The sequence below is a fragment of the Agelaius tricolor genome, unplaced genomic scaffold (assembly GCF_023055355.1).
Source record: "Agelaius tricolor isolate 1412-34295 unplaced genomic scaffold, bAgeTri1.0.p SCAF_3, whole genome shotgun sequence".
Taxonomy (NCBI): Eukaryota; Metazoa; Chordata; class Aves; order Passeriformes; family Icteridae; genus Agelaius; species Agelaius tricolor.
The window spans coordinates 3,119,812-3,138,948 of record NW_027269263.1 but is presented as its reverse complement, the minus strand read 5'-3'; the positions used below and the strand labels follow the sequence as shown (position 1 = coordinate 3,138,948).

The window sequence follows — 19,137 nt, the reverse complement described above, 5'->3', positions numbered from 1 at the left end:
CATTCAACTTCTGAAAGAATAAAAGAGCAACTGTGCCATGCCTGAGGCTGAGCTAATTGAAAAAAAGAAAAGACAAGGAGGTAGCCAAGAAGACACAATTATTTTGTTAGGATTAAAGTTGATGGTGAACTCCAAAATGTTTCTGAGTTTGATTAGTTGAAGATCAAGTATCACCCCCATAAATATTCCACCCTGACAAATAGCAGATAATGTGTGAAATTCCTGGAAAAAATATTGAGTTGCCTGTATCTATTGCTAAGATCAAAAGCTGTAATCTCTCAGGAAAACAGCAGGCCATCACTGTGAAAAATTGATTAACAATCTTCTCAGTTTAAGTTACTTCCCAAAAACATATTAAGGATGATACAAAATGGATAGAAAGTAGAAACAAAATTATTCTAAGTAAATAAATTTTTATCTATAGAACTGGTTTTTGTTCTTACCAGTTGAACTGAAAAATACTTCTTTCTAGAAATGGAAAGTGGTCCAGATGTGAGAGATTTGAGGAATTAAAGTTAGTGGAAGACCTCTACAAAAGAAAAATTTGCAAGATGGAAAGATGACTAAGAAGCAATAGTTAGAAGATGATAAACTACATCGAGAACTAGTTGGTCTTAGAACAAGACAAGTTGGTCTTGTCTTCTTCTATCATAGAAGAAGAAAAGAATCATTGCAAGTTACTGAATTCTGTTTCTTCTGTCTGGATTTTTAAGTAGTAAGAAACTACTATTAACATTACCCAAAACTTCATATTTAAATGCTGATCAATAAGTGTTTTTTTTACTTTCCCTGCATGGAAGGAACCTGAAAATCCCACTCATTACAGAGCCTAATACATTGTCCCAGAACAGTTAATACTGGCTGCTGCCTATGGAAGAGCCATTATTTGGATGCTCTACTGCAATCCTTCTCTATTTTTGTGGACAAAGTGCACAGCAGACACACCTCCCAAGCTCCCCATTTTTCTTCCTTATACAACCTTATAAAGAGATTTCTTTTTTAGATGGCAACACCACTTTATACACTGCCTTTCCCTTTTTGAACTTTTGTTTTGATAATTTCCTTAGGGAGAGACTGATCAGAGACAAGAGCATGACTCCACACCTTTACACAGCAGTCCTTGTTGATGTAGTGGCCACTGTTGGGTCACAATGCAGATGACAGAAAAATGATACTTCCCTCTTGAATAATTAGTGGATATTGCAGGCAGAAATTAACTTTATGGAATGTGATACTACAGATCTCAAAAAGAACGAATTCAGTTATTTTTATTGCAAACTTGTAAAATGTCTGGAAAAGAAGAAGCTGAGGAGAAACCTTACTGCTCTCTACAACTTCCTGAAAGGAGGCTGTAGCCAGCTGGGGGGTGGTCTCTTCTCCCAAGTAACACAACAAGAGGAAATGGCCTCAAGTTGTGCCAGGGGAGGTTGAGATTGGATATTAGGAAACATTTCTTCATGGAAAAGTTTGTCAAGCCCTAGAACAGGTTGCCCAAGGCAGTGGTGGAGTCCCCACCCTGGAGGTATTTAAAAGATGTGTGGATGTGGCATTTTAGGGATGTGGTTTAATGGTGGGTTTGGCAGTGTCGGATTAATTGTTGGACTCATGATCTTAGAGGTCTTTTCCAACTTCAATGATTCTATGGCCATGCAAGAGGACCTAGAGAGGTGAAGCATGGAATTGATTTATAATCTTGTGTTTCAGTCAACACAGATTAGAACATTATTGGAGAACATGCTGTTTTTTCTCCCTCCACCAGTGTGTTTCTGGGTAATCCCCTGAAATAGGGGGAAGAATTTAGGATGGTGAAATCTTCATGTCAGAGTTAAGCTTCTGCAAACATGTGACCTATTGATAGAAATATTTCGCAAGAGCTAAGCATAATGCCTAGAGACATTCTCAAGAAAAGAGATCCCTTTTGCAAAGCAGGACCCACAATTTCACAGTTCTTCTAGGGAATTCACAAATACACAAGCTCATCTAAGACTGCTTCCATTTGGGAGAGCTGAGAGTGAGAAGCTATTTATCCAAATTCTGCAGTGTCCCATATAAAATTGTAATTCTTACTCTTGGTCATATTCTGTCCTCTCTGAACGTGTTTTAGGCATTCTATGATTCTTCAGTGAGAAAACTCTATAATGAATAATATTCTCAGCTGCTAAGATTTCCCACTTGTGCTAGCATGTCTTACATGAAAGTCATTCAGCAGCTCAATAATCAAGATTATTTTGACTTCCAGATGAAAAGAAGCAAAATGAAAAGAACCATTGAAACAATGGAGGTGGCTTTAGTAAGTCCAGTAACTAACTGGCAGGCCAGAGAACAGAGTGGGGCTACACAGGAACACACAGCATAAGGAAGGAGGCAGCCCACAAAGACAGGCATTTGCACAAGGCCATTTTTTTGATCCCACAAATGAATAAAGACAGTCTGATCATACTGAAGTCCTCAAAACTGTTCTTCACACTCGTAGTACCTATTTGCTTTGCTGAGCACTCAGTCCAGCTTCTTTGGCACACCCTTATGGAGCACCAGACCTGGCTAATTCTGGCTCAGTAGTAACTGCCAGGGAGCCACAACAGACTTCTTCTCTGGTGCACCCTCACTGCTTAATCAAGCTCCATCTTCAGAGGTATAGATGTGGCTCTTCAAGCAACAAGCAAACATTTTCCAAACATCTGTTCCACTGTTCCCATTTCTGAATTCTGACCCTTGTGATCAGGGACATCATCCCGGCCTTGTCAGGTATACATACACTGCATTTGCCTGTTGGATATTTGACTCCTTGCAAATTGAGGAGTTTTTCCCAAATCATTATACTACTATCAGCATTATCTGAACCAGGAACTGCTCCACTGATATGTTTGCCAGATCAGATGACACTCATTTAATTTAATTTCAAGTACACACAGCATTTGTTTTAACAGCTTGACATGGATACCTTTCAGTACACATGGGCATTTCTGTTCTGCACAACTTTGTCAGAAGTAGCCAGTGTGCTGGGCTGTGCAGTGAGGAAGATGTTCTGTGATGGTCCCTTGTAAGGACACTACCTTGATAATCCAACACAATAAAGAAAGCACACACCATTCCACAATTATTTCCTTAACATACAAACAGGGTTGTCTCACTGTGACAACTCTGTGTGAATGGCAGCTGTGAAACCCCTGCAATTTTCCAGCTGTAGGATCCAGTAGTATGCAGAAACAGCCATTAGTAGTAGCTGGATAATTACCTCCTACACCTCAGGCAAAGGTAAATGACCTAAGTCTCTGCCAATAGGGAAGTCCCAGAATTAGAAGAAACACAGGAAAAACAAGGCCTCAAAAAGATAGCAGAGAAGGGAGAAGGGATTCACATTGGGATCAGTCTCTAGGCTATAATGGTCCAATTGCCTCTAAAATCCAAACAGCTACAGATTACTGCACAAGCACTTGGGAAGAAAACGTGGAAAACCAAACCAAGTTGTGATGGATACCTGCTTCTCCTCGAAGGGCCTTCTCCACAGCAACTCCTCTCTCCTCGAGTTGCCTCTGCTTCTCTTCCACTTGTTCCAACTGCCGCTGGATAATCTGTTCAGAGAAGAAAGGAGCAGAACCTCACCAAAGCAATTCTCCTGCTCTGTCTGCAGCACACATCCAGCACTAAGAGATTTCAGTCAGATTTGCCTTTTCAGAAACAAGCATTTGTATTCAACAACACCCTGCTTCGTAGCCACAGCTCCCTTCATAGAGAGCAGGCAGGAAAAACTTCCCAAGGATATTTCCTGGGAATCGCAGCAAGGAACCTCAGAGAAAGAGAAAACAATTCTTATCTCTACTTGCTGCTCCTGTTATTTTTGCACATGTAGAATGTGTTAGGAAGATTATTTACCTGAAGTGATTTATCAATTAGATTCTACTAAGGATGATTTTGATTCCTTGGCCTATTGGGTCAAAGCTTGTCCTGGCTGTCTAGAGACAGCCATGGGTTTTTCTTTAGTATCTTTTTAGCATTCTTTAGTATAGTTATAATATGGTATTAATGTAACATAGTATAGTTTTAATAAAGCAATTGTTCAGCCTCCTGAATCAATAGAGTCAGATCCCAATCATTCCTCACGTTGGGGGCTCCCTACATTCAATACTGCTTCAACAGCAAGCATCACAGATTCCAGTGACAGCACCCTCCCCACCCTGTTGTATCTTAACTCTTAAATTTGCAAACACCTTGATATTCATTTATTTGCTACAGCTCCTAACACCTTCCTGAACATTGAACTGAAAGGTGATGCTACTCAGTCAGCTGAGCCCCTGCCTTGAGTTTTTGACAAATCCCACCACCTGTAAATGATGTTAGCAGTTTTCCAGCAGACTCTCTGGTAATTAAACGTTAATTTGATAACACATCACCCGCCAGCATAACCTAGCAAAGCAATGATAGGTGCAGCTCCATCAGGCATTGTCTGAGTATCACTGCTCCATTTCAGTGCATGATGGTTGCTAGAAAGGTGCTATGGGCATGATTTTTCTCACTGTAAAACTCTCATGATGGGTTTCAGCCATCCTTCACTTCTCTGTGGCATGGCATGAAATTTGAAAGAGGGAGCAGGAGCGCTCATGTAGAAAGAGAGGATTCTGTTCTGATACCCTCAGAGGAATGTCAGGATCAGGGTGCTGTGACACAGAGTTGTCTGTGTGTCATGACAAGAGGCTTTTGAGACACTACCTGAGCTCTGTGTAACCTCTTTAGCTCCTCTTGCTTGGCTTGTCTGCGGGCAGCTTTCTGTACTCGCCGTGTCAGCTTGGCGTTCAGCTCCTCCTCTGTGTAGGCCCTCTGAAGGAAGGAAAACAGCAGCAGATCTTATATACATGCTCAGGGATATGAGGGCAGGGATGACCATTTTCTCCTCCAAAAATCTCAGAAGGGAGGTGTTCTGTCTTTGCCATGGCTGTGTCAAAAGTCAAGCTTCTGTAGGCAAAGGTGTTCATGGTGCAGTGAGCAACAATTTCAGGATCAAATCAGGAGTGAAGAAGCATCTAAGCCAGCTGCAAAGCTGTGATTTTATATGACATCCCACCCCTGCCTTCCCCTGCTATATGAAACCTCTCCCAAAGATCAAACCAGTTTTTATTCTCAGTAGTTTTCATTTCTCAATAAATTTAGCCAAATGGATTTAGATAAATCAATGAGTGCCATGTAGAGGGTTCATCTTGATAGGAGTCCCCTTGATTTCATTTTAAAAGAGGGTAAAGGCTTGTCTACATGAACAGTTACAGCAGTGTAAGCTAAGAAATTACTACAGACTAATGTAGAATATTGCACCACCAGAAGCCATCCAAAAGGGGAAAAGCTATGCTTATAGAAATAATAGGGTATTTAGTTTTCTTTTCTGTCAGTGAAACTAGTTCATGAATATGTCTTTCTGACATTACTGAAATTTGGTTTAGGATGTCACCAGATACACTAGTTGGATATATCATGGCCTAGAAAGGCTTTCTCTCAAAGAGATTTAAGAGTGTCAAAAAAACTTGACAACTGCACTGAGTAAACCACAGCGAAGAAAAAGCCTCTTTTCTCATGTACATGTATGTAAGCTTTAAGGGGCTGCTGTAAACATACGTCTTCCACTTCTGGAAAGAGATCTCCATGGACAGTCAACTTCAAGAACAGAATGTTATGTCAGACCACCCTGAAATTTGCTTGATTTAGTTATTGTGCTGCCACATTGGTCAGTCTACCTTTGTTGATGGTTCTCAGTGAACATAGTTCAAGGTAGCATCACAGCTTAATTAAAAATCCCTCAGGTAGGTCACTGGCAAGCACCACTGTTAAAGCTTCAAAAAGCTCAGAGTTTACTCTTTCTTTTTTGAAAACACAAATCCACGATGGTACTCAAATTAGAAGGTGAGGAGACAGAGCACATGAACTTTCTATCCCATGTAACACTGTTGTGACTGCAAAGACAAGACAATAAGAATTTCAGAAAGCAGCAACTTCTGCCTTGATTTTAGCTTGATACAGAATTTCACTAAGATTTGAGCCAACTCAGCAATTTTGAAAGCTGCTGATCGAAGTGTGATGATTCATTTGAATTCACATTTGAAGCATTAAAAAAAGAATATACAAACATATTTAATTTCCTTGAAAACCAATTTGTTCTGAAGCTCATAGACAATCCACATCACTGCACAGTGGCGCACTGATAAATGCATGCATTCCAACCAGACATTTCGGAGCTTAATGCATTTTTGGGAGACATCCTCTACAAAGAATTTGCTGCCCATGTCTGCTAACATCTCAGGCATGCACAGTCAGTGTTGATGTTAGTGCACATGTGGTTGGAGCTATGGATTCAATGGGTTAATGTACAGGGGGACATGCAATGCAACAATGGCCAACTAGTGGGAAGGGAGACACTACCTTTGACGAGTATGATCTCTTGAATGCCAAGGCGTGTGGTACATAGATCGACTTTAAAGGGGGAATGGTAAAGGGAGAAAAATAAAAAAAAATGCACAAAATGAAGCAAAATCAGTTCAACATTGAAAACAGATGCACAGTAATAAAACAAGATGGTTTTTACATGAAACGAAATTGTGCAAATGCTGAACGTGACCCAGACTGATGGAGCACAATGGAACTTCTGGCCACAAAATCAAGTTTCTAGCACTTTCCTGAAGGCAATTTGTTTTGTCACCCTCCTTGAAGATACAGTCAACTAGGAAATACCTTTTTTCTAGAGGAATTATTTGGCCTTTGTCTACCTGTATGAGTATGAAATTCTGGCTTAAGATTTGGAATAATGGCTTATTTCTGGAACATACTTGGTTTGAACTGGCTTGGCCAACCATGTCACACAACTCTCCATTTACATTACAGTCTCTCCTAGGAGTTGTGTTTATTCCACAGTTTTAAATTATCTCCATTTCATAGAAATGATAATTGACATTTAACCAACATCATAAATCTTATTCACTGCTTCATGAACTAGGAAACACCAGATGGGCTCAGAGTGGGTTATGTGTCTTGCAGTAGTGGAACCTCCTTGTCTAAAAGGAGAGCCTCCAAAGATCTTGAGGAGCTAAAATTGGAGGGGGAAAGGAGCAGGAAAAGGAGGGGGATATCACTACTTACCCTAGCCAAGGACATTCTATGCTACCCTATAATATAATACAATATGATATATTGCCTTACGTAAATATAAGGCAAGTAAAGCACTTAGCTTTATTTGCTAAGAGGGGAGGTAAATTTCCCTTCATGTCATGAAGTGCAGAAGGCATTGTGACACTCTGGGCAAACAGACAGCATTTTGCACTCTCACATTCAATTAACTAAAACCAGTCACAAACGAGAAGCCAGAGAACAACACCAGCATGTCTGCAGGCTCCAGGAAAAAGCAAGCTACCTGTGGTGGTGAACACCTGAGCACAACACCACAACTGTACAGGAACAATGACAAACACACACATGGTGACAATACACCTACAAACACAACACCCACGGGGCGCTCACGTCAGGAATTCTTTACAAGATGCTTCTCTTGAGAGACACCACATTAAACAACACTGAATTAATTCACTGCTGATCACAAAGAGCAGGCTAAACAGAGCAGGCTGTCTGGGAAGCAAGCTCACTACATTACCAAAAAAGCAGCACAAACAGGATTTCAGTTTGGAGAAGGGGTTCACATAAAAGTTAAGTAGCAAACAGTAAGTCAGCTCTTACCCATAGAAAGTAGCAGGCAGGTTATAACTTAAAAAAATACAACTCCCACCCCAAACCAGTACAAACCCAGCTTGGTCAGACTCAAAGTTTGGTTACATTTCTTTTGACAGCAAGGCATTCCAGTGTTTGCATGTATATTCTACATCCTTGGATAGGATGCAACAAAATGAGGTAAGTCAAGCTTTCAGATCCATATCCTCTAAATAAATACATTCTCAAAACTGTTCTTAAGAGAACAGATGCTGAGTAAATAAATTCTTAATGTAACTTCAGCAACAGCAATGAGTGAAAATGAGACACTACCACCTTGACAGAGCTTGTGAGATATTTTCAGTATGAGGATTCCAGGCATCTGCCACTGTCACTTATCATCCCCTCCTGTGCTTAGAGATGTGATCTGTCTTTCTGAAAAAGCCATTTTAAATCTAAGTGCTATAGCATAGGAAAAAAATGACCATCAAGGCAGACCAAAAACTCTGTAACTCTTATCTGAACCCCAGGTGTTGAGTATCTGTCCTCTGCTGGCCCCAGGTACCTCATTCTTCTGCATCTCTTGGAAAATGCAGAATTTCTCATGAAACGCCTTGAGGGCATGCAAGGGGGAATGGAAGGGGGAGAGAAAAAAGGGAATAAAATAAAAACAAAATAATCTTCCTCTCAGATGAGATCTAGACCAACTAGGGAAAGAGATTAAAAGAGAGATAAGTAAATACAGAAAATTCCTATTTAGTTCATCAATTTCTTCCACCAGCCTTAAATTCATTCATTAGCTATTCTAGTTCATTCTAGCATATATACTTAGAAAGCATTTCATATGACACTTCAATTTGCAGTAGTTCCACACCTTTGCCATCTCAGCCAAGGATCAACTTGGCATCTGAGACTGATTTGTACTCATGGGATGACAGGTTTGGGACAGGAGGCCCAGGCCACTGTGCCTGTGACATTTCCCTCCCAGCAGCTCTTTTCTTCTTGAGCTTTTTTTAACATGTGTACCAGGCACCACCAGCAAAGAACAGTGGGAACACAGTTTTCATTTTGGTACCAGAAGAGCCTTCATGTTCTGTGGGGTCAATAAAATCTCTACATATTCCTCCAAACCTTGCCAATTCTGTCTAATAGTGACATTCTAAAAATAAATCAAATAATTTAAAAATAACTAGCTTTGAAACTTTGCTTTCACTATACATTTTCCACATATAAATGTGTGCAATTAAACTAAATTCTTATACTAGGTCCTTAGGCCAGTAGGGAGGGTGCACAGCAAGCTCCCTACCCTGGACTTCAGGAGAGCAGACTTTGGCTTCTTCGTGGATCTGCTTAGTGGAATGCCATGGGATAAAGCCCTGGAGAGAGGAGGGGCCCAGGAAAGCTGGTTAACATTCAAGGAATGCTTCCTCCAACCTCAGAAGCAATGCATCCTAACAAAGAGGCAACAATGCTGTGTGGATGAACAAAGGGATCCTGGACAAACTCAAACAGAAACAGGAAGTCTACAGAGGGTAGAAGCAAGGGCAGGTAGCCTGGGGGGAATACAGAGAAATTATTCATGCATCCAGGGATCAGGTTAGGAAAGCTAAGGCCCTGACAGAATTAAATCTGCCCAGGGACATCAATGGCAACAGGGAAAGATTCTATAGGTATGCCAGTGATAAAGGAGGACTAGGGAAAACATGGGCCCTCTCCAGAAGGAAACTGGAAACCTGGTTATCCAGGATATGGAAAAGGCTGAGGTGCTCTAATGTTGCCTTGATTTTCATCAGCAAGTGGCTCCAGCCACAGCATCCCAGTCACAGAAGGGGTTGGGAGAATGAAGAACTGCCCATGTAGGAGAAAGTCACATTTGAGAATGTCTAAGGCACCTACAGGTGCACAAGTTCTGAGGGAACTGGCAGAGAAAGGGCCTAAGCCACTATCCATCTTCTTTGAGAAGCTGTGGCAGTCTGGTAGACTTCCCACTGACTAGAAAAGGGGAAACAAAATCCCATTTTTAAAAGGGGAAAAAGGAATACCCACAGGAGATTACAGGCTGTTTCCTTTTAGTGCCCAGTAAAGTAATGGGAGAGTGAGACAACGGATCCTTCTTACACTAACAGTGCAGAGCAGCTTGTAATCATGAAAACAAGTGAAACCATCTTATTTTAGATAGGACAGTCAGCCAACTTAGAGGAAAACCTGCTCCATGGGAGAAAGTAAAAACAACAACATTAATCACCTAGGTTTCTGATGTGATTCTCTGAGTCTGTGACCTGACTGGTGCTAGATCCATCTAAAATGCATTTCCCACCTACATACCTCTCGTTTGGATTTCTGGGAGGAGCGTTCCAGAATATCATCACTGGAGAGGTCAGAGTCCTCTGAGAAACTCAGGTGCTGACGGAGCTGTAAATCTGCCAAGTTGGAATAAAAAGGGGAAGTTAGAAAAGTGGTAACAATCCTTTCTGTAAATCTTTTTGCTCAGCTGTAGGTTGTTTGACTGAGCACCAAAAATACTCAGTCCTTTCATGTCTGTGTCCATTGTTTTGCCTGGGAGGGAACAAAGAAGCCCTGCTCCACAAAATGACCAGCATGAGTTTGAGCTGTTCTAAGAGAGCATCACTTCCTCCAAATGCTGTTAGAAATAATGATCATGGTTCTCTTTTTGTGTTGTATCAATGCTCTTAGGATAGATACAGCACTTGGAATCACAGCAGCTGGCTCTATTTTGGCTGTTTGTACAATGCCAGAGAAATGTAAAATGTTTGCTTTTAATCACATTTATGGGTAACTTTTTTACTGTATCCCAAGCTGCGATTAAACATCTCTGCCTGCAACTGGTGGGCATGTGAAAGATTTACAGGAGGCTGCCAACTCCCTCCTTCAGAGATCAGCAGACAGCCACCAGATTACTGAGAACAGGAATAACAGCATCTCTGCAGTCTTCAGCTTCTGTGGAACCAGGTAGAAAGAAAGAGAGATCAGACAAAGAAAAGATGAAGATCAGATTTAAAGTAGGGAGGAAATGTCACAAGTTCCAACAAATGATGCTTATTTATCAGATCTAAGACATAAAACAGATGTACCTTGTACATATTGAGAATTAAGCTTTCAGTTAGGGTTCCATTTTTTTTTCAGAGGACTCTGTCAATATGCAGAAACACAAATCCAGTCCCTAGCACTTATCCCACTCTGCCCATCTGACACTGGGAGCAGCAGCAATCACACAGTAGCTGAATAACAAAGCAAATCAAAACTACTTTCAAGGACACCTCGGAAAAGTAGGAGAAGTGCAGAGTGCAGAGGCACTCATCTGTTATACCTGCAGCTGTAATCAGTGGAGCAGAGGGTTTGTGCTTGCCAGAATCCACAGTGGCATTACTTGAGGGAGTACTTGGGCAGGATTTTTCATCAGCCTTTTTCTTCTTGTCTTTCTTATAGCCAGAGAAAACAGACTTCCATAAGGACCTAGGCTTTGTTGCTTCCTCTGTCCCACCACTAGATTTGTCAGAAAGTCTGCTATCATTTTTGGATTTCTTCTCCTTTTTGTTCTTACGAGGGGAGAAGAGGGAACTTCTTTTCTTGCTCTTCCCACTGGAGCCTTCTGAAGAGCTGACAGACCCTTCAGGTCCAGCCATGTCAGCAGGAGGAGTGGAGTACTTCTCAGTAGCAGAATGATGTTTTCGTGCGGATCCCTCTGCTAATTTCAAGGCCAAATGTTTTGGAGACTCATAAAACAACTCTTTGGTCTTCAAGGGCATGGAAGATGCCTTTCTTGCCCTTGTGGCCGCAGTAGCAGCAGGAGCAGCAGTCATCTCCATATCTTTCATCTTACACAACTGTTTAGCCATGGCATCTCGTAGTGCTGGGCTCTTGACAGACTTCTCTCTGGCTCTCATTCTCTCTTCAGCGAGCTCCTTGGCCTCCACAGAAATGTCAGGGAACACTCTCTTCTTATGGTGAACCCTTCCTTCCATGGAGGGTGGACCACCATTTTCTTTCACCAAGGGCAAAAGATGTGGTTTCTCTGGCCTTGGCCTGCTGGTAGGAGGTGTAAAGAACTTCTCGTGAAGGCTTGAGTCCTCTGTCCTGTCATCGTACGTGTCCTCCACGTCATCAGCAAACGGGATTTCATCCACGCTCTCCGCGAACGACTTCCGCACCTCCTCCCTCTTGGCCGGGGCTGGCTCCTTGGCAGGAGGGGTTGGCTCCTGGCGCCGGGGAGCGGGAGGGGTTGATGCTGGTGTTGGAGGTGACCTGGCTTCCACCTCATTCTGCCAGAGTGCCTGGTATCTCTTCCTGCGCAGCGTGGCCGGCTCCTCGTTCTGAGGAGGTGGTGGGGGCGGGCTCGATGGGGGAGTTAGCATGGTGGAGTCAGAAGTGTTGAAGCTCTGGCTAGCCATGGTTCTCATGTTAGATGAGCTCTCCTGAAGGCCAAGCCCAGAGCTGCTGGACACATCTCCCCGTACTTCATTGGAAATCTTTAGCTCTTTTTCTGATGGAGACTTTGGAGTAAGCAGAGAAATCTGCTCATTTTCTAACTTGGATAGTCCCTGCCTTCTTGGGGCAGGCTGGGGTTTCACAGGATGGATCCTCTCATCCCCTGAAATATTCCTGCTATTGAAAGTCTTCTGAGGAGTTGCCTCCAGAGCAGACACAGTGAAGTTGCTCTCTGAGCGTTTGTTTCTGTCCACGGGGGTGAGCCCCAAGCTCCGTCGGATTTCAGCACTCTTCATCCAGAACTCTTCCACGAGGCTGCTCCGTTTCAGGGCTTCTTCTGCAGTAGTGGGGCTCCCCAGTTTTTCCACCTCACCATCCTGGCCCCTCAGGGCCAGTTTGGCTAAAGGAGTAGATGTTAAGGCTGGGACAGGTTGGAAACATACTGGAGGCTCCACTGGGGATGGAATGGATGTTTCAGCAGAAGGCAAAGGCTGGGAACAGATAGGCATTTGAGCAGATGCTGGGGATGAGGCCAGTGCTGGTGCTCCTGGCTGGGACTCTGCAAGTGATGGGGCTGCAATGGCTTCTGGTGATGCAACTGGCTGGGACAACACTGGAGAAGGTGGCACCAAAGGGCTCTTAACTTTCCTTTCTTTGGGAATTTCATCCTTTGGTCTTTCCTCAAGAATGAAAGGCTCAGGAAAAAAGCGTGGCTCTGGGGATTTTATTGCACGGCACACTTCAGCCAGGGGATCTTCTGCATCCTAGAGAAAAATGAAAAAGGGGAACGTTAATGCACATGAGAATACAATTCCTGGGGTTTTTTGTTTTGTTTTGTTTTGTTTTTTTTTTTTTGCTTTTAACAAAGCTAGAAATAAGGAAACCATTCAAGTATCAAAATACTAATTTAATGTCCCAAAGTCTGCCAGCTAAACAAAAACTGTGTCGGATAGAATCATTAGATGGCTATCAAAAAAACAAGCTTTATTTTAATAGAAAGTGAATGCTGTCAGCAATTGCTGTCAGCAGGCCAGACTCAGCTCATCGTAAAAGTAAATTGGCCTATGCCAAAGCTCTCCAAGACAATATTTTAGCAATTCCTTAAAAAAAAAACTAACTAAAACATTTGGAAGGGAAAATTTGAATTGAACATTTTAAGGGTCGTGTACTTCCAGCTCTTACACACTGCAGTACACTTGCAAGCTGACAACATGACAGTACAACACTGACATGACTCACTTCCTTAAGCTGAGCTATGTTCAGCTCTGGAACAAAGAGGCACTGCTTTGGTTACTACTGTAATTTTCAATTGCAGCTGCACAGAATCTGTTTTTGGCACATCAAAGACAGCCAGACCAGGATAAACAGGAAACACCTCACTTATGGCTCCCTACATTTATCACATATACCTGTTCCTAGCTGCTCACTGAGATTAAAATATCCTGGATAATTCTTCCCTTGTGATGGGAACTTGTGTGGCTGTGATAGAGCCACTGAGCTCTGAAGATAGGAAAACAGACAGTATACATTATATTTTAAGGCTAAATGAAGTCAGATTTCAAGATCAACATAAATATTAGAAAAGAAGGAGAGCCCCCTGCTGTCAGTCCTCAGTTTATCCAACAAACTGTTTTATTGAACTACAGGTGCTAAGTAGAAAATGTCAAAGACTCCCTTTCTTACCTCTGCTTGTTTTGCTTTGGGACTAGCAGCTGGAGACAGAGGAAGAACACTCTCACTAGAGGGCTGGATGGGGGTGGATGGCTTGCATGGATCTAGGGAAAGGAAAAAAGTTACCAAAATACATAAACCATTAATATTATATCATTTTTTAAATGTTACACACAGCAAGTAGAGACAAATTTCTCAGCTTTTTACAAATTTTAGATTGGACATCTGGAACACAACAAAAATTTTTAAATGTCCAAAGTGATACAAACTTTTTAACAACAACTTTTACAACAAAAAAGGAGTTAGAAGGGTTCTCACATTTTACAAAGCTATAATTAATGGATTCAGAACATTCTTCTCAAAATGTTAATGCAAGCACAGACCTTGTCACTGAGAGCGTGAGGTGATTCAAATCCAAGAGACTCTCTTCTCCTAAATCCCATAACTGTATACTCAAATGCAATTGACATCATTCAAGCACTAAAGAGAAAGTGATTACCTTCTTCTGTCACACTGTGAGAAGCACCTTCTGCTTCTTCTTCTTCTTCTTCATCCTCAGAGACTTTCAGCTCTGCCCCTCCTGCACCACTCTGACGTAAGCGAAACTCTGCTTCTGCATCAGAGGCGATGTCTGATCATGGAGGGAAAAAACAAGAGAACTTGGATACCAGTCCATCAGGGCATAATGCTTTCTATTCACATGGTGCTAACCACTTTCATAACCTGAACACTTAAATGTTCACTCCTTTTTTGGTGATAATTAGTCATTTAAGCAGTAAATGTAAGCAGTAAATGATTGGACTGTTAGTACAAAGAGTTAAATCAGTAACTGAAGTTTTTCTTATCAGTTCTCTGGAAAATTTTCCATGTTTTCTGCCATATGCAGTTAATTTTACAATAGCACAGGAAGCATTCTGACAGTATTATGGACCTTTCACAAATTTAATTCTATTTCTGTTATTCATCAGGATTAGTATTGAATACAGACACAAGACATGGGGTGAGAGGACATGAGAAATTCATTACATAATCCAGGACATTGAGGTTCTTCTCTTTCTTTTTGTCCCTCACTCCTGGCTCCCTCTCAGATATTTGAAACAAACTCCCACACCTCTAAAAATAAGACCAGGTTTAAGCATCCTCATGCAAAGTGTTGATTGCCAATACATTCTGCTCACACAACAGGTTTAAAGGCTGCACAGTGGTACCCTACCATCGTCCAGCTCTGCACCCGTGTCTCCCTCTTCACCTGCCTGCCCTTCTGTGTCTGCAGGCTCTGTGCCCAGCTCATCCTCCACATCATCCTCCTCACATGGAGCTAGAATATATTCAAATATTGAGGGGAAAAAAAGAAAAGGAAACAAACACTACACAGTGAAAAAGTTCTATATTGAACGGCACCAATAGTTTATACCAGAGATGTTTATCAGTTACTGTCAATACTAGAAATCCTGAAATGTGTCACCTGGAGAGACATCTATGGTGAAGTGACACTTCCAGACTCCAGTGAATCAAGGAATGCCTACCCTTGGGAGTATCCAAAGCATTTACAGTGAAAGCTGCCAGGGCTTTTCTGAGAAACAGGTGTTGTGAAAAATTAAACAAGAAGGGGACTGGGAGGACATCAAACCAGAATAAAGGTTACTGTTCTTCCAGGAACATTTGGGGTTTTTCTTTACCACAACAGAACAGTTACCATCACTTGATAGCACATGTGTGTTAGGTCAAAACTGGAACCTCAAAATTAACCAGGACTGTTCATCTTGAAATTGAAACTGGCTTTGAGGGTGTAAGTCAAAGAGAGAGTCTGGGTATGGGATTTACCATTATTACACTTGGAAACTGTTTAACTCTGTGCAGCTACAGCAGTCTTTGGTAATAAGGTCTAAGAAAATGCATATGCTGTACAAGTGACTAGTGCACAAACTGAAATACTTTGAAGTAATTAAAATGACATATATAAAACCTTTTTTCTGTTACAGATCATTAATTGAGACACTTCTAAGTAATTCAAATTACTTATTCAAAACTTTTTTTTTTCCATTTACAGACCACAATTTGATTTACTAGGTCAAAACAAAGAAAAGATTCTTGAATTTGTTACTCTCAAAACTATGACATCTGACACTGCTGCTTTTGACAGCATTTAATTACAGGAGGAGAGACAAGATCAAAGTGTGGAGTATAAATCTCATTATTAAATGATATTTTAAAAAAACCCTGTGCAATGGATGATTTGCCGCTTTTTTTTTTTTGTTAAACATTTCTATTAAACATAATTTAAATATTAAAAAAAAAGTGAGCACTTCCAGTTCCTGATCCTTTTTATTTAATAGTGATGATGTGGCTCTTGGAACTATTTGCATCATTGCATTGCTAATTAAGGCAGTCTTGAAAACAAACCAACCTTCCCTGAAACCGAGGTGTTGCAGCCTCTCCTTTAATACAGGCTTTTGCTTATTTCAAAAGACAGCCTTCAGCAGCTGGTTTGTGTTCTTCCTTCAACCTGAGAATTTCCTTTTTTCCATGCTCTGTAGCGAGCATGGAGTAGTTTATTTTCTGTCAGCTACTGTGAAATGCAGTTCCACTCATGTGTGATAATGTACTGGCCTATTCCTTTACATCAGAGGATTATCAAATCCAGACCCTTACCTATGTCAAGCACAGGAAAACTGAATCATGTGGAAAAGGCTGGAGTGCCTACAGGAGCATTTATAAATCTACTGAACAAAATCAAACCATATCCCAGTCTGATCATTGCTTAGGTATGCAATAGCTTATGTTATTTTGGAAATGATAATGTTATGGAATGGCTTTACGGTAACAGCAAATGTGAGTAATCTTAATCAAAATTTGCAAAAAACATAAGTAATGTTAAGAATATCTGAATCCAGTATGTATGTGTGGGTCCTCAGATTCAGAAACCATGAATGGATGTGACACACACGGATTATGTTGGAGAGAGAGGAGAAAATCAGGTTTTAAATAGGTTGGTACAAAAAACTCAATGGTAAGATTACAGATGCATCAATAAGTAACAACTTGGTGCAAGGGTGGGTCCCATTCTGAGGGACACAGGAAGCTTGCAGTGGCTGGTTATATGATACATATACTGTGCATATACATATATGCAGTTAGGATGAAGAGCAAGAGGCCAAAAGCTGTCACACAATAACTCAGAAGTTACACACTACTGCAGCCAGAAACTGGGAACAGCACTTGGTTCATATTAGCTGGCAGCTGTGAGCAGCCTGCATCGTGTGCAGACACCTTGTAAACACTGCTGACTTGCCAAAGCAGCAGCAGAAGCAAAGTTTTAAAGGCAAGCTGGCTGTTCTGATGTGCCAAAGCAACTCAGCTGTAGATCAACTACCCAGCACAGACTGCTCCACTAATTCAGACACCTTCACAGCTTTACACAATGTACTCCCTCACGATCATACCAGAATCTTCAGGCTCATCGATTTGTAATAGAGCTTAGAGGACCACACAAAAAAAATCAGCTGAGCTCTACCATCCTTCAAGGTTCCTGAGACTTTCCTGAATAAAAAGAAATACAACCACCACTATTCCTAAAGATCTTAGCTTCAACTTATTCTTCTTTGCTGTTTTCTTCACCACACAACTACAGTTTGCAGTTGCTACAGAGAAGTGCAATTGCTTTAAGCATTCTCTGTCACTTCACCTTTCAACTGCAAGAAAGCCCCGCATTCCTTGAGTCTAAGGGTTGGGGGAAGAAAACCTGGCCCATCCTCAGTTGCCCAAGCAAATCTGAGCGCTCAGCTGGATCCCTCCTGCATTGCTGCCCCCAGGATGAGCTGTCCTTGGCCTGCCTGCCGAGGGTTAGGGTGAGTGTGGAGCTCATGCGAGAAGGGGCCGTCTGAGCAAGGCGGACATGCACACTCCCCGTCCCCCCTCCACCTCCACTCATGCAGTAGCGACAGGGCCGTAAGTTCCAGGGTTAAAGGACCAGCTCAGCTGCTGAAGGCACGGAGAAGAGAGGGGCAGGGTTATTGTGCATTGGAATACATAGAACATCACCAAACTACCTCCAGGGACCGTCTCCAGCCACGCCTGTACCGCCTCATGGCGTACGGAGGGAAGGTCGGATGCTGAATTTAAAAAACAATAAATTGTAAGAAGTCAAAATTAGACCAGCAGTCAGAGTCTAAAACAGAAGAGTGACAGAGGGAAATTTTTCAGTAGCAAATACAGGAATAAAACCTATGAAATTTCAATCACCCGATTCCAGGCTTGAGAAGTAAATTGAGATAACACACAAGTGTCAGGAGCCTAATGTTCCTTTGGGATCTGTAATGTTAGAGGAAATATTCCTGTGTGGCACAGTGAGAAGAACACCACATCTGACCAGCACCTGCTGCTACCATGCTCCCCTTGGAACTCTGCAGAGGAGGGAAACTGAGAGAAGGAAGAGCTGAGCAGTGAGAGAGGGGTCCCACGTGTCCCAGAACCTGCTGCCCAGCAGAGGAAGGCGCTCATTCTGCTCCCAAAGCAGAATGAGAGGGATTTCTGGGAGCTGTGACACTGTCCCAGGCTGTCACATCAAACCTCATCACTGCTGATGCCAATGGGCTCTCCAAACACCTCGGATCACGGAATACAGCTCCTCAGCCAGGAACAATCTGTCTCTTGAACCCAGGTTGAAAACTTACAGCACGTCCACAAACAGATGTTGGCAACAGCCTTTGACATACCCAAACTGCTGATAACACCTGCACACACCTCTGCCATATGACAGAGCAATAGAAGCAGCTAATTATACATCAGGATTGCCCTAGGTTGGCCCAGTTTCAGGGAACAGAAAGGAAATACTGACTCCCTTCCCAAAGGAATTTGGAAAGATCACCAAATCAATTTTGGAAAGATCACCTGTTGCTGGCCACTGTAATAGCCCCCCATAGAAAAGTAAGGATTGAACTCATGACCTTCAGATTTTGAGAATAAAATACAAATTAAAATAAAAATCTAGAAACTAGAGTGACACAGACCCCCCAAGCAGAAGCATAAGTAACCTTAATTGTTGTAAACTTAAGAAACATTGTTAACATTTTTAGCTTAGTGCTTTTTAAACATTAATCAACCACTCTAGCAATACTGAGAGTTACAGAGAGTTGGACTCAGCCTATTTCTGTGGCTGTAGTGGGAACAAAATACCCATCTCTTATTTGTAGGGAGCTGATTTCACACCAGAAAAACCCAGTGCATTCTACAAACTGCAAATATAAGTATAGCCAAACTGATCTGGAATTGTGTATCAAGCTAGACCAGGATTAAAAAAGCCCCTACACCAAACATCTAAAACTGCAAGGAAAAGATAATTAT

At 41.9% G+C, this 19,137-nt stretch overlaps 1 protein-coding gene across 21 annotated transcripts in view; it reads right to left on the bottom strand.

The window, feature by feature from the left end:
• Positions 1–19,137, bottom strand: part of MICAL3 (microtubule associated monooxygenase, calponin and LIM domain containing 3) — a 174,203-nt gene that overhangs the window by 18,448 nt on the left and 136,618 nt on the right. For 12 of the 21 annotated variants that reach the window (XM_071422149.1, XM_071422167.1, XM_071422152.1 and 9 more), the window contains 9 exons: positions 17,844–17,906; positions 15,008–15,112; positions 14,294–14,425; positions 13,807–13,898; positions 11,006–12,887; positions 10,003–10,097; positions 6,403–6,453; positions 4,708–4,815; positions 3,479–3,572 (listed from right to left, as the gene is read on the bottom strand). In XM_071422149.1, coding sequence (XP_071278250.1) covers positions 3,479–3,572; positions 4,708–4,815; positions 6,403–6,453; positions 10,003–10,097; positions 11,006–12,887; positions 13,807–13,898; positions 14,294–14,425; positions 15,008–15,112; positions 17,844–17,906 — 2,622 coding nt within the window. The remainder of the gene's footprint in view (positions 1–3,478; positions 3,573–4,707; positions 4,816–6,402; positions 6,454–10,002; positions 10,098–11,005; positions 12,888–13,806; positions 13,899–14,293; positions 14,426–15,007; positions 15,113–17,843; positions 17,907–19,137) is intronic. The other 9 variants (XM_071422154.1, XM_071422163.1, XM_071422162.1 and 6 more) reach the window with 3 other exon arrangements.